The sequence below is a fragment of the Mauremys reevesii genome, linkage group 1 (genome assembly GCF_016161935.1).
Source record: "Mauremys reevesii isolate NIE-2019 linkage group 1, ASM1616193v1, whole genome shotgun sequence".
Taxonomy (NCBI): domain Eukaryota; kingdom Metazoa; phylum Chordata; order Testudines; family Geoemydidae; genus Mauremys; species Mauremys reevesii.
In genome coordinates, this window is record NC_052623.1 from 322,187,743 (window position 1) to 322,203,641 (window position 15,899).

General features: G+C 40.0%; 1 protein-coding gene across 2 annotated transcripts in view; it reads left to right on the top strand.

Moving 5' to 3' along the window:
• The window catches only part of MAPK12 (mitogen-activated protein kinase 12), a 79,504-nt gene extending 63,934 nt beyond the window's left edge, over positions 1 to 15,570 (top strand). For both annotated transcript variants that reach the window (XM_039512046.1, XM_039512047.1), the window contains exons 8-12: positions 2,005 to 2,076; positions 7,807 to 7,886; positions 9,194 to 9,272; positions 10,161 to 10,334; positions 13,099 to 15,570. In XM_039512046.1, the coding sequence (XP_039367980.1) occupies positions 2,005 to 2,076; positions 7,807 to 7,886; positions 9,194 to 9,272; positions 10,161 to 10,334; positions 13,099 to 13,169 (476 nt within the window). In that variant the 3' untranslated portion in view covers positions 13,170 to 15,570. The remainder of the gene's footprint in view (positions 1 to 2,004; positions 2,077 to 7,806; positions 7,887 to 9,193; positions 9,273 to 10,160; positions 10,335 to 13,098) is intronic.
• The last annotated feature ends 329 nt before the right edge of the window (positions 15,571 to 15,899 follow it).

Consider the following 15,899-nt stretch of genomic DNA (forward strand, 5'->3'; position numbering starts at 1 on the left):
GCACTCAAAAACAAAACAATGTAAAACTTTAGAACCTAGAAGTCCACACTCAGTCCTACTTCCTGTTCAGCCAATCGCGAAGAGAAACAAGTTTGTTACATTTACGGGAGATAATGCTGCCCACTTCTTAATTACAATGTCACCTAAAAGTGAGAACAGGCATTCGCATAACACTGTTGTAGCAGGCATCACAAGATATATATGTGCCATATGTGCTAAAGATTCATATGCCTCTTCATGCTTTGGTCATCGTTCCAGAGGACATGCTTCCATGCTGATGATGCTTGTTCAAAAAATAATGCATTAATTAAATCTGTGACTGTATTCCTTGAGGGAGAATTGTATGTCTCCTGCTCTGCATTCTGCTATATATTTCATGTTATAGCAGTCTCGGGTGATGACCCAGTACATGTTGTTAGTTTTAAGAACACTTTCACTGCAAATTTGTCAAAATGTAAACAAGATACCAATGTGAAATTTCTAAAGATAACTACAGCACTCAACCCAAGATTTAAGAATCTGAAGTGCCTTCCAAATCTGCAAGAGGCTAGGTGTGGAGCATGCTTTCAGAAGTCTTAAAAGAGCAACATTCTGATGCGGAAACTACAGCACCGAAACCACCAAAAAAGAAAATCAACCTTCTGCTGGTGGCATCTGACTCAGAGGATGAAAATGAATATGTGTCACCCCGCACTGCTATGGCTCGTTATTGAGCAGAACCAGTCATTAGCATGGATGCATGTCCTCTAGAATGGTGGTTGAAGCATCAAGGGACATATGATTTGAGGACTTCAGTAACTCAGACATAGGTTAGAGGTTTGTTACATGAGTGGGTGGGTGAGATTCTGTGGCCTGCATTGTGCAGGAAGTCAGACCAGATGATCATAATGGTTCCTTCTGACCTTAAAGTCTATGAGTCTATGAATCTTTAGCGCATCTGCAAGGTAAATATCTTGCGAGGTCGACTACAACAGTACTATGCAAATGTCTGTTCTCACTTTCAGGTGACATGGTAAAGAAGAAGCAGGCAGCATTATCTTCTGCAAATGTAAACAAATTTGTTTGTCTGAGTGATTGGCTGCACAAGAAGTAGAACTGATTGGACTTGTAGGCTCTAAAGTTTTACATTGTTTTATTTTTGAATACAGGGGGTTTTGTACATAATTCTACATTTGTAAGTTCAACTTTCATGATAAAAAGATTGCACTACAGTAATTGTATTAGGTGAATTGAAAAATACTCTGTTTTTTACAGTGTAAATATTTGTAATAAAAAATAAATATAAAGTAAGCACTGTACACTTTGTACTTTGTGTTGTAATTGAAATGAATATATTTGAAAATGTCGAAGACATAAAAAATATTTAAACAAATTGTATTCTATTATTGTTTAATAGTGCGATTAATCACGATTAATTTTTTTAATCGCTTGACAGCCCTAGTGAAAATGTAAAACAGTAATGTAATTAAGAGCAAGTTCCCTGCGGTTAAAAAATTTGGGTAATCCTTTGTTGTTGTCAATTTTCAGAAATTAAACTCCAGTGTAGACAGAGAAAAAGGCAGTCTGGGTTTGGACATAGGTGGTAGCGAGCTCTACCCTTGCTACATGCTGTAATCCTTCTGCAGGATGTTGCAGATTGTACCCTAACTCCAACTGGAAGGGCAAACCATTCAGCAAAGAAGGGGTACTAAAGAAGTATGAAGGTAGTTGTAGTCCCTTCCTAAATGACTGGAAGAATTACTTCCTGTATGCACCAGCTTGGTATTGAGGAGCTACCCTCTCCCGGTGTCCTGGTCATGAACACCAGTTACATTATTGCAACTTGCTTTTGGTAGACATTTATTTACTGTATAAAGGATCAACTATATTAATATGCTTCTTTTAAAAAGTATAACTGAAACTGTATTTTAACCATACATTTGTGAGGGGATTTAAAAATATAATTCAGCAATTTAATGTTACTGATTTTTTTTTATTTTTATTTTTTTATTTTTTTTATTTCAGTTGACATTTGGTCAGTGGGCTGTATTATGGCAGAAATGATAACAGGGAGGCCACTGTTCAAAGGAAATGATCGTATCCTTTCATGATGAATTCCTGGCAGAAAGATATGAAAAGCGTGTCGGTATTTGTGTGTCACAATAAGGTGGTTTCATAATGGATATAGATTTAAAACAATGGTCAATTAATTCTCTCCCCTGCCAAATTTCACCTTCTTTTAAATCCTGGGCAAATTACTGGATGTTTGTGCCTTAGTTTACCCATCTGTAAATTAGACTAATATTACTGAGCTGCTTCACTAGAGAGATATAATCATTGAATCATTAATGTTACAAAGCACTCTCAGATTCTCAGGTGGAAGGTTCTATGCAAAATCTTCAATAACAGGCACCCCGGTTCAGGAGTGTGCACACACAGACCTGGTGTTGTGTCAACACCCAACCTTATGGGTACATACAGAGCCCAGTTTACATATGGGCCTCGGGTTTGGGGCGCACATTTCTCAAGATTTTATCCAGAATTGTTAGGATCTGGTTAGGAAGGTTCTCCATATTTAAAATAGAGTCGTATCATTCATTGCTGAGAACTTAAAACTTAAATCAACTTAAAAAAATTAAAAATCCCACTTCAGTATAGACATTTTTGACCTACTATTGTTACAAGTAACTCTTAAAATTAATATCGCTGAACAGGAATTAGAGGGGAAAATTGTCTAATTTTTTTCTGTTTTGTTTATTTGAGAGGGCTTGTGTATAACCAGTTTCACTCTTTCCCTTGGATATGTATTCATTAAGGCCCCGGGTTCTGCCAGCAGTTACCATACATGCTTAAAGTTAAGCATAAGATTTTGGGGCTTTAATATGTTTCTAGTTTGCTTGTTTATGTCTTATTGTCTCCTTATTATGTGAGAAAAACACTTTAAAATAGAAGAATGGAGATTGCAAAACCACAAAAATGAGACGAGGGGACTAGTGCAGCTGCAGTACCTGAAACTATTTTTAACACAATTTTTTAAATTAATTACGTTCAAGTATGTTTCCCTTGTTAACAACAAAATACAAAAATATCTTTTCCTGCTGGCCTAAGGGCAGCAGTTTAACCAGTATTATTACTGGAACTGTGCTGGCCTTGAGGATACTTATGTAACGTTTATGCATACACAAGGAAACAAGTGAGTCACAATTTCAAGCTGCACCAGAAATTCAGGAGTGGGAAAACGAGTATTTTAATAATCTTAGGAGGAGAATATTGCAGAAGGTATTGGGTGAACTTCTACAGCTTATGTTATGCAGGAAGTCAGACTAGTTAGTCATAATGGTCCCTTCTGACCTTAAAATCTGTGAGCCTATGTTAGCTGTTGCCAGGAGAACACAATCTCATTCTAGTCCTTTTCAGGTAAGCAAAGCAAGAAATATAATTTTTAGTTCTTTTGTTTTAGTTCCATAAATAAATTCTGTTGCAAATTTGATATCAAATCATTTTTTTAACGTCATTTGTAAAAGCTGTTCAGTTTCATCCATCATCTCCCTCTGACTCTACAGGCATTTGAATGTGTGATCATGTATTTGGAGCTCTGCAAAATCAATAGGCAAAGAGGTGCAACACCAGACAAGAGCTGCTTTCTATGGCATCAGCCCCTGGGAACCTGCTGGAATCCCTGGAAAAGATAATGCTTGTGCTGAGTAAGCTATACTTCCATAGGAGACATAAGGTCAGGGAATACTCGCCTTATCCCACCCAGGTTGTCTCAGGAAATCTCAGGGTTTGGAATGGAGCAAGGCGGGGGAATGACTTTAAAAAAGCTACAATAACATTTCGTGGAATATTTGTCAAAATTTCAAATTTTCAAAATAGATCAACCAGCTGTAGTCAGGAAGCTACCTATGATGATAATCAGCTGGTCACCTCAGCTTCGAGGATGATGTCAATGATCATAGTTTGTACTAATGGGTCTTCGTGTGACTCCATACACCAATTCAGGAAGAACAACATTTACCACACTGGCCACAGAACCATTTGCCTAATTGTGTTGATTGAGCAGCACATTGTTTCTGTGTCTGGTACCGTGCTTCCAGCTGCTCCCATGATTCTTCTCAAAGTCGTGACCACCCAGCCTTATGATGTGGCACCATGCAATATGATCAATCGCCGGTTGCTCAAAGGACGAGTAAAAAATGTTCATTTTGCACAGTTTTTGTTTCAGTGTCTTTGAAGAGTTTCATCTGCCCTTCATGCTTACAATTGCCGAAGCTTAATTCAGAATATAAGATTTGTTTTGATAGATGGGTCTCAGGCATTTGAATTACATGGCCAGCCTATCTCAATTGGGTGCGGATCACATGAGCCTTGATGCCAACTGAACCAGCTTTCACCAGGACTTCCGTGTTGGAAACTCAGTCCTGCCATGTCCTGTGCAGCAATCACCATAGTTGTTGCAAATGGAAATTGTCAAGCTTTTTAATGTTTCGTTGATAACAGGTCCATGTTTCGCACCCATAGAGCAATGTCATGAGGACAACAGCATTATAGACTTTGATTTTTGTCTGTAGACAGATTCCATGTTGCTTTCAGATTTGGTGATAGAGGCGATCATATGTAGTGCTGACTTTCTTAATTTGCACATCCACTTCATGGTTGACTATAGCTTTGTTGTTCAATATACTGCCAAGATATGTAAACTGTTTGACAGCTTGCAGCATAAAACTTTCCAACCTTATGGATGGATCTTGGTAAAGTTGTTGAGGAGCTGGCTAGTATATAATCTCGGTTTTCATTCAGCTGATGGTGAGGCCAAAGTTACAAGCTGTCATAACAAAGCAGTTTGTAAGCTGTATAAAGATTGGTGCTGTTTGTGACATTTTTCCTGTAATAGTCACATGATGAAGATCATGTCAGCAGTGCTCCACTGAGCACGAAAGCTGCACTGTGATTCAGCTAGGATGTTGTCGATGATTTGGGTCAGGAGTGGTTCAAGAGGATCCATGCAAGAATCTTGCTGGCCACAGAGAGCAAAGAGATACCTCAGTAGTTACCACAGTCGCTGTTTGAGTCTTTACACTTATAAATAGTGACAATGTTGGCATCTTTCAGTTGTTATGGTGTAATTTCTTGAAGCCGGACATGTAAGAAAAATTCGAAGAGCTTGTCAAAGAGAAGATTTCCTCTGTGTTTGAAAAGCTCAACTGGAATGACATTGGGGCCAGAGAATTTATTATTTTTCATTACTTGAACAGCCTTCAACACCTTGGCTCATGTGGGTGGATCGGCAAGTGCACTAGATGTGGGGTGTTTCTAGTCATTATTTAGTGACTCATCAGAAACAGTAGATGAACAAGTAAGTAGTTCACTAAAATCTTCATGCCACCATTGGTGGATGGCAGTGCGATCTGTGGTGGGAGACTCACCATCAGCACTTGGTAGTGGTGTCAAGACAGATAGGGTAGGCCATACACAGCTTTGACTGCCTCATAGAAACCTTTGGAGTCATGTTTATCAGCAAGAGTGTGTGATTCCTCTGCTTTATGGTCAAACCACATATTCTGCATGTGGCAGAGTTTGGACTGGAGTGTACTGCAGGCTGCCCTATATCTGGCCTATTTCAACCCATAGAACACAGCATGGACTTGTCACCTGACATCAAGGAGATTCAATATTTTATGACCATTTTCATCAAACCAGTCTGCATGATGGCATTTCGTATGTCCAACACAATTCACGACAGTGTTAGCAATTGTCACGCAAGGATACCCATTCAGCAGTTATGTCATCACTGATCATTGGAAGAGTTTCTAAAAGAGTAGTTAGCTGTGTTGAAAATTGTTCGGCAATTGATAGATCATTCAGCCAAGCTATATTTATAAGCTTGACTGATGGTTTTTTACACATTTTTGGCCAAATAGTGAGGGAAAGCTTTGATGGAACAAGACAGTGGTCAGTACAACAATTAGCTCCATGTAATACCCAAGTTATGCACACATCTTGTAGGTCCCATTGTCTGACCAACACCTAGTCAATCAAATGCCAGTGACTTGAGCAAAGGTGCAACCAGATTGTTTTATATTTGTTGGGGGAGTCAGAAGATAGTGTTTTCAATATTTCGATGGTGCTCAGCATCTGTCCTTAGCAGAAGTAGGTCATTGCTGTTCATCTTGTTGATGCCATGTTTGCCAAGTACACCATGCCACATAGAGTCATCAAGGCCAACACGAGCATTAAAGTTGCCTAAAACAATCAACTTTTCTTCACAGGGAGCCAATCGGATCAGGTAATTTAGTTCAAAATAAAATTCCTCCTTCAGAGTTAGTCACTGTTGGTGCATAAGCATTAATCAGTGAAGCATAACATCTGCCTCTTTGGGCAGTCGAAGCTTCATCAATCTATCATTTATACCAGTGGATATGTTCTCCAAACGAGAAACAAGATCCTTTATGGTTACAAAGCTTATTCCTGCATTGTATGGCTTGTTTTGTGGGCATCCCTTGCAGAAGAAAGTATACCCAGCAGTCTCCTCAATCAACTGACCCTCATCAGCAAGTTGCATCTTCCTCAGTGCTGCAGTGTCAATACGTATCTTCTAGACTGTTGAGCAACCTGAGCAGTCTGCCTGACAGGATGATCAGTTTGGTTTGGACAGTCAAGGAGTGTACAGACATTCCATGTCACAACATTGAGACAAAAAGGGACTTTTCAAAGCGTATTTGAATTTCGACCACATGATGGGCCACCCTCCAGCCATGGTAAACTAGTCAGGGCTGTTCAAGATGAGCAATTATTAGGGCACCTTTTTGAGTCCCCCTCCTTGTATTGAGGTCGGCTGTACTGTCCCTGAATAGAGCAGACAAGTCGATCAAGATGCTGCTGGACTACAGTATCACCTCAGGTCAATGCAGAGTGACCAAAGTCTTGACCTGCCTGCATTCAGGTTCATGACTGAGTCCCAGCAATGTCCATCACCTGTCACTTTCCCCATTCTCCCATAACCACAGGACTTGTTAGACTGTTGAAGGATGCATGAGCATTTGGTTAAAGTGAACGAGTAATTGTGCACCAACTTGCACACACTTTTAGCCAACAAGATCATTTCCAGTGGCAAGGTAAACCGAGACAACTGAAGGACTTGCTGACTGCAGGTTTATTTTTGGAGTATATGTCTCCTGGAACTCCAACCTCTCCTCCCCATGGCATGGTGTGATGGTAGAAACAGGAAAAGTACGGGATTGCCCTGTAGGACAAAATATGGTGGTGAGCTTTGCTTTCCAGGCCGCTATTGTAGCCATGAAGGCCTAAAGGATAATAATAGGAGATATACCTATCTCCTAGAACTGGAAGGGACCTTGAAAGGTCATTGAGTCTAGCCCCCTGCCTTCACTAGCAGGACCAAGTACTGATTTTTGCCCCAGATCCCTAAGAGGCCCCCTCAAGGATTGAACTCACAACCCTGGGTTTAGCAGGCCAATGCTCAAACCACTGAGCTATCCCCCCCATACTTTTTACTCTGGCTAACAGGGCTAAACCTCAGCTCCAATCACACAATCCATTGAAAACTTCACAAGTATCAACTACCCAAGGGAGAGGACATTATCTGGCCCATAAAGTTGGAATATACTTGACTTTAGGTGTTTCAGTGTCCTCAACTTTTGCAAAAGAAACACAGACCCTTGAGCTGCACAAATGTAAAGTTTCTCATTTCACCTTTATGTTGTGTGTTCCGCTTTGATCTCCATTGGCAAGGAAATTGCATAATTTTTGTAGGGCTTTTAATTTTGTCACTGTACAAAGACTTGATTCCTGACATCTGGTATTCAGATCTGGACCAGCTCACAGAAATAATGAAGATAACAGGCACACCAACTCAAGATTTTGTTCAGAAACTACAGAGTCAAGATGTGAGTATACTGTTTGGCATTCTGCTAATATTCTGCTTGTTCTAGTTTCAAATGCAAGAAAACTTAATGGAAAGCTGTTCTCTGAATCTCATCATAAAAATATTCAAGAATTTTTTGGAAACCTTATTAGTTCAGTTTATTTAGTTAAACACAATTATCAAATTGTTTTAAATTAAGTACATTGCAATACGGTAATGGCCTACATTTCAAAAGTGTTCATTAATTATGGATACCCAACCTGAGATTCCGGAGCCTGATTTATTTTTTTTTAAGAAGTCTTGAGCACCTACAATTTCAACTGAGGTTAATGAGAGCTGCAGGTGCTCAACATGTATGAAAATTGAGTCCTATCTGAAGGTGGTCACCCAAAACTGAAGTGGTCACTTGGAAATATGTACCCCTACGTGCTTAAAGTTTCTTACATATGTGGCACATCAACAGCTGTAGCTGAATGACTACTACTTTTATTGAGAGCACACTGATGACACATACAATGTATTTAGAAGATTGACATTTGTTCTTGTGTTTTTAACATTGCCTTCCCTGGTCCCATGTGCACACTTCTCTAGAGAGTTTAAACCCTGTTACATGCACATTAATGTTCCTTAAAATACCTGTAAATTTTAAATACTCATTGAATATATCTTGAAGAGAAAGACCTACTTTTCTAGAAACTTGTATCCAGGGCCAGCTCCAGACCCCAGCGCGCCAAGCGCTTGCTTGGGGCAGCATGCCGTGGGGGGTGCTCTGCCTGTCGCCGGGAGGGCAGCAGGCGGCTCCGGTGGACCTCCCGCAGGCATACCTGCAGAGGGTCCGCTGGTCCTGCGGCTCCAGTGGACCTCCCGCAGGCACACCTGCGGATGCTCCACCAGAGCCGCAGGACCAGCGGACCCTCCGCAGGCACATCTGCAGGAGGTCCACCAGCGCCACGGGACCGGTGACCGCCAGCGGGACCAGCGACCGCCAGCGCGCCCCCCGCGGCGTGCCGCCGTGCTTGGGGCGGCGGAATTGCTAGAGCCGCCCCTGCTTGTATCAACCCACAGTGGGGAAAAATAATTATAATTCTGTTGAATGATGCATGTACATTTCCCAAACTAAAGACAGTAATATACAGGCTGTAATAAACAGTACTAAGGATCAACCTTAGGTATTGTTTCTCTCCTTTTTCTTAAAACTTGCAAACAAGGTGTCCATATGCATAGCATGCTCTCACAAAAATCATGAAAATTTACCTAGCAAGCATATTGCTAAATCTTATCACCTAAAGAGGAAGAACTGTTCTAACCAATGTTCATGTTTCTTTTAAGGCAAAAAATTATATCAAAAGCCTCCCAAAAGTGCAGAAAAAAGACTTTGCAGCCATCTTGAAGTATGCAAATCCTTTGGGTAAGAAAATATGTCTGGATTTCTACCATTTGTGGTGGTGTGCTACAGCAGGTGCAGCAGCTGCTGCTATAATTAAGGTTGCATTATGGTAATTAAGGTTGGATTCTAGCCCCTTGTTTTCCATTGCTCATAACTTTCATCTTAAGGACTGAAACTTTCCAAGACTAGTCCTTGGATAAGCAGGACTTAAAAACTTAAGCAAAAGTAGTTTATGCTGTTGGCCCTGATCCAGCCAATGCTTAAATGTTTTGTTGGATCAGGGTCCGTGAGTAGCAAGAAATCAAATATAGATAATATAATTTTCCTATTTTAAAAAAATGATTCTTAAAGCCCTATTCTGAATGACTGTACAAGACAAACAGATAGGGGTTGAAAACTGAAATTTGTCATGAAAATAGTACTCAGAGAGAAGTATTTCAGGTTCCAGAGAAAATTGGTTTTGATTTGGTAGTTCTCAAGATAACGTACTTCGTAAGCACAGTACATTTTGAATTTTTCAGTATGCTCACACAGGGCCTGATCCAAATCCCACTGAAATGCATGTAAAGATTACCATGTATTTCACTGTGGTTGCATAGCTGAGAAAATCGGTGCTATAGATATACACGTGGCTGTCTGACTGCACTAGTGGATTGAAAGTGTACTGAACATGTGGATAGGCTCATAATGAAGTGGTTTTTGTATTGAATATCACAATAATATGACTTGACAGCAGCAAAACACTTTGTATTTTTATTTTCTTCTTAAAACAGCAGATGTCTATTAAATGAAATAACTCATCTTTGTAATCATCTGTAATTCTAAAAAACAACAATGGTACAACATCTTTAAAATCCAAGTTGGATTCAGTGGCAATATTGAATGTCCTGTTTGGCTTGTGTTGAACAGCTGTAAACCTTTTGGAGAAGATGCTGGTGTTAGATGCAGAGAAGAGAATAACGGCAGTAGAAGCTTTAGCACATCCTTATTTTGAATCAATTCACGATCCTGAAGAAGAAACTGAGGCAGAGAAATATGATGACACATTTGACAATATGGATTTGCCACTGGATGAGTGGAAGCGTAAGTCCATTATGGGTGCGGGGGGGTGTTAAAAGGGACTAAGAAGGGCTAACTGAGAAGTAAAAACACTTATCTCCTTAAAAATGACTTGCTTTGGTCTTGGCAGAAAATAGGCACCAGTGGGGTCTAGAAACATAAAATGAGTCAGTGCCCCCATCTCACCTTGTACCTCCTCCTAAGGTTGCCCCTCTGCTAGTTCCATCTCTCTCCAGAGCACCCCCTCGGCTCCACCTCCTCCGCTCCTCCCAAACACCCCATGCTTTATCTGTGTTCCTTCCTCCCTCCCCTTCCCCATTCTCCACCAAATCTCCTCTTCCTGAGCTCTTTCAATTCACCCTTCTCGGTCCCCCCAGGATTAGCTAAGGTTCTAACAAGCCTTCCCTGACCCATATGGGAAATGCCTTTAGATGACCAGAGATTTTCTTTACAGTGCAGCTATTTATACTATGAATGGAAATAAAAATTACTTTTTGGGACAGTCTTGCTTAGCAGTGAGGTTAAGCAAAGCTGGCTGGTAGGTGTGGAATGGCCGCTGATCTTTATGGATTGTTCTGGGTTTTTATCAAACATTCTCACTGTCCAGAGGTGTCTTGAAAGTGGAAAATAATTAGATTTATACTGTTTGTAGAACACTATTACAAGGTTTTATTGCTATGTATAGAATAAACTTAAATGATTATTTCCTCTTTTCTGAGGGAAAGAAAGAAGAGTGGGAGTCAGTTATTGAGGATTTGGGTTCACTTTTTGTTCTGGGTTTACTTTTTTTCATTTCCCTGATTCATACATCACAGGGATGGGAGCAGTGATGATGGATTGTTACAAATCTGCCTTTCCTAAAACTTCGGCAAAGCTATCAACACCCTCGCATCTGCATGTGCCTCCCAAAGGTTGGCAACAAACCACAATTATTAGCCTGTGCAAGGGAACAGAAGACTAGTATTCAGCATGCTGTTGGCTCCAGTGACTGAGTGCAGGTCATAGTTTTTACCTTAGCATAACAAATGTTGAAAATAGAGGGGAAGAGGAAGTAGCAATTTGTACTTTGAGCTCCTGGTTTTCTGCTGAAAGATACCTTGAATTGTACAGAAAGGAGGCATTTCTGAATTCTTACACTGTGTATTATTGCTTACTGTCAATGGAGCAGGAGAATACGTCTCCTAAACCTAGTGAGCTACTGATTGTTCTTAGGTGTCCCATGAGTGGATATATCTTCATATAAAGCAGGTTATGTGGTTGCATAATTAATGCATTTGAGTGATATGCCTCCATACACAGGAGAGATTGTGCTGATTATTGGTTACTTATATACTTTTTTTTATTTTTTTAACGTGAATAATTTTTTTAATGTTGCCGATTTTTCCACCTACTCTTTCCCCTCTGCTGCTGGGTCTGCTGACTGTCCTCTTTCTAATCTTCCATTTCTAACTGCTTTGTTTGGTGTCACTCAAATTAAAACCAAATTCCCTTAACTTTCCTAAAATGACCAGGGCTACCCTTTACAATTTACAAAACCTGAGACTGCTGACTTTTAAATAAATATAAATGGTGACAAGTATCAGAGGGGTAGCCATGCTAGTCTGGATTTGTAAAAGCAGCAAAGAATCCTGTGGCACCTTATAGACTAACAGACGTTTTGCAGCATGAGCTTTCGTGGGTGAATACCCACTTCGTCGGATGCAAGTAGTGGAAATTTTCAGGGGCAGGTATATATATGCAAGCAAGAAGCAGGCTAGAGATAACGAGGTTAGTTCAATCAGGGAGGGTGAGGCCCTCTTCTAGCAGTTGAGGTGTGAAAACCAAGGGAGGAGAAACTGGTTCTGTAGTTGGCAAGCCATTCACAGTCTTTGTTTAATCCTGAGCTGATGGTGTCAAATTTGCAGATGAACTGAAGCTCAGCAGTGAGTAAATAAATGATGAGTTAATTTAACTTTCCGTTAAAAAAACAAACTAAAAAGGAAGTTACTAGTCCTCATCCCATCATGCAAACAGGCTGTTTCTGAGATTCGTGCCTTTCTTTCATTTCCTCACATCCTTACTTTCTAGCGTTGGCCAGTATGAGAAATACTACAGTGTCATCAGAGGAAATGATCTTGCAGCATTTCTGTGCTCACCAGAACTAGGAAGTTGATTTACAGACTATGATGAATTAAAAATAAACTTCAAGCAAAGGAAGCCACTGATGTCCCTCCACAGGGGAATTGGATATTTAGTATGTGAATGTCTCATAACAAAACAAGACAGAGACATCAGTGGCTCCTATACATACCAGGCTCAATTCTGGAAATCTAAGGCTGCCTTCACCCAGATGGCTGGCAGTCAGAAAAGTGGGGATTCAGCTCCTTTTTCCCTAATAGCTTCCTGCCTGCCTGTCCATGACTGAATTCTTCTTTGGTTTACCCTTTTATTAGGAGCCTTTCACAGCATGTTCTCCTGGTGTGTGACTGACAACCAGCTGTAGTCTTAAGGTAGCCCCTAAGCAAGAGGGCCTGACTTTCAGATTTGCTGTGCATGGCAGCAGCTAATGAAGATAATGCCAGTTGTAGGTGCAAAACTGAAAATCGGGTCACTTATTTAGGTGCCTAATTTTAGGCATCCACTTTTGAAAACTTGAACCCTAGCTCTTTGTATGTTTTCTTTCCCTCATCCGTGTCTCATCCCCAAATAGACAACGTTCCCACCATTTTGGGATTGGCTCCCGGCTACTGTCTGTGAGGCTCCTTTTATGAACATACTAGCAATGCTTTCTCTTACTGTTGTTTTTCAGGCATTACCTATAAAGAGGTAATAAACTTCAAGCCATCTCCCCTGCCTGAGTCAAAGGAAACAGCAGTGTAACCATATGAACCATCTCTTCAAAAATCAAAAGCAGCAGGAAGGGTGTAAATGCTTGTGATAACTCAGTTGTACAAACCTTTTTATAAATAAACTGGATGTAATCTGTTATATGTGTATTGTAAGGAATAATGGTGTTTTTACTCTAACCAGGAAGCTAGTGCCTTTGGAAGTAGCATTTCAAGACTGTCTGGAAACTTACCTCTATCCAAATTTTCTCATCTTTTTGTGCAAATTTGTGGTTTCATTTAATCAAAGTACTCCTCAAAACACCAGGGTTTTCATAAATGTGCTTTAATAGAGGGTAATAGAGTAATAGTTAACACCTTAAGCAATCTGAGGCTAAATGGACAAGTGTTTCCCTCCTCCTACATGAATGGAGGGGAGTATGAGCCCCTGGAGCCAAGCCCAGAAGGCATCAAAGGGAGTGTGCTAGCTTCCCTCTTGGTTCTTTCCTTCCTGCAGAAGCCAGTTTGTGGATGATCTGCAGATTGTGAGGGAATGAAAATGTTGCTGGATAGGCTCAACAAACCTACTCTGAGGGCTGTGCACAAGAGGCAGCAGTGGCAGTCAGGGACACCCATGGCTGTAAGAGTTTTAGCAGGGGACTGAGCAGAGCCACAAGTGGTCCTGATTTTAAATAATACAGTATTTTCTTCCTCTTCTGAATAACTTGCTCTCACTTTATATAGTGGAGTAGAGGGTCCTGGTTTCCAGGGGGAAATTGTGAGGATTTATAACATTCTATATAAGCTCTGTAATTTCTTCATAGTTTTGATGTGGTGATTGAAAATGTACATAGTGATCGGGGGCAGGGGGGAGATCAGTGTGTGGATATGAGTTAGAAATAAAGCTACATGCCAAGTGTCACTTCATGACAATAGGGATGGAGATGATAATACTTTTATTCTTCTTCTGACCTGCAGCTAGATGTTTTGTTCTTATTGTACATAGGCAGTATTAGGTGTACAGAACTAATCATTTTAAAATCTCATTATCTCATTCTCTTGTGAAAAATAATCCCTTGACAGAAGGTACAATATTCACAGGAGACATCTACCTGATGAGTTACTCTGGGATATTGGTTAGAAGCTTCTATGGGTTCTTCAGCTGTGTTCATCTCTTGCACTTTCCTAGCTGCTTAGTTCATAATAATCTCAGGGGAGCAGGAAATGGAAATTGACAGACCTTTGTACATGTTTTTTATGATTAAAGCTCATCTCTTTAAAAATTGAATACTTGCATAAGGGTTACTCCCACTACAATGTGCTGCTTTGCGTCAGTGCCAAGTGGAACATCTGTGGAAAGAGACATTTGATCTTAGCAGCTAATAACTGGAAAGAAACCCAGAGATGGCTCAGTTGACTTATTTTTTTACTCAAACATTTTAAACTGGAAGGCTTCATCAACTCGTTTTTTAATGATTGTTTAATATAAAGCACTATAAATACCAGTATCTAGCAGAGAGGTATTTGTGATGAACACTGAGCAGCCAGAAGAGATACATGGAGAGAGGAAATGGTAGCTAAAACCCTGCAATTTTATGCATGCATAAATAAGCCTTTAAAAAAAACAAACAGCATGCATAAAAAGAGGCAATAAATGCAACCCAAAGGAAAGCCTTTTAGCACATAAGACACTAAGAAATGCACATGTTGGGAGTCATGTTCCATTTTGCCACTACCATTTGCTCTCACCTTGAGCTTGGTCTTATGTTATTAAAAGTAAATAAGTGCTTTGTCATTTACTTCAGTGGGCACAGGATCAGGTCCTTTAATATCTGAGACCGTCTGTATATGGAAACTCTGGGTCTGATCCAGCAAGGTGCTGAGAGCAAATTACCTTCAACTCTCATGGAAGGTAATGGCAGTTAATGGTGTTCGATAGAGCTAGTCAGGAAAAACGGGACAAACACTTCAATGCATTTTTTTCAAAGTTTGTGTTGCTGTATATTTTTTAAATACATTTCAAAACTCTAAATTTCACCAAACTTTTGGAAATTTTAAAAATTCCTTCCTGCACTACAGTTGGTCAAATCTCAGGATGACTGTTTTGTGAAAAATGGCAATTCTATTTTTCCTGTCTGTTTTTTAATTTCATTGAGATTTGGAAAATGTTGACCCGTTCTACTGCTCAGCACTTATTAGGATCATGCGACATCTCCTGCATTGGCTTGGAGATGGACTTTTGCCTCTCAACTTACCATGATTTCTAAACATAGAGGTGGACAGGCACAATGAGACATAAGCAAAATAATTTTATTTTTTCTAAAACATCAGTGAATATAAGACTGTTTTTTTCCAAGAAAGGGTTAAAAAAATAAGACAATGTTGAAAAGAAGACCTTAATGAAATATACAGAATTCTGAACCCTCAAAGAGCTTAAGCTAAGAACAATTTCTGAGGAGAGCAATAGGGATCATTAGTATGAATAGCTTATAAAAGAAATGTGAATGTGGAGGAAAGTGTACTTTGTGTGATACAACTGCTGATTCAAAGGGGGAGGCTAAGTTTCATAGGTTTTTATTTGCTATTTCTACTGGTGCTAGGTAACTCAGGTCAATAAGAACCCAATTTCTGTTTGCCTTAAGGAGAAATGTAAATATGATCTGCATGTACTCAACATGTATTGTGAAAAATAAACTGTTTTTTTAATAATAATGGTCTCATTTTCCCACTCCTCGACCCCCCCCCCCCCCCCCCCCCCCCACACACACAAACCAGCTATATTGTT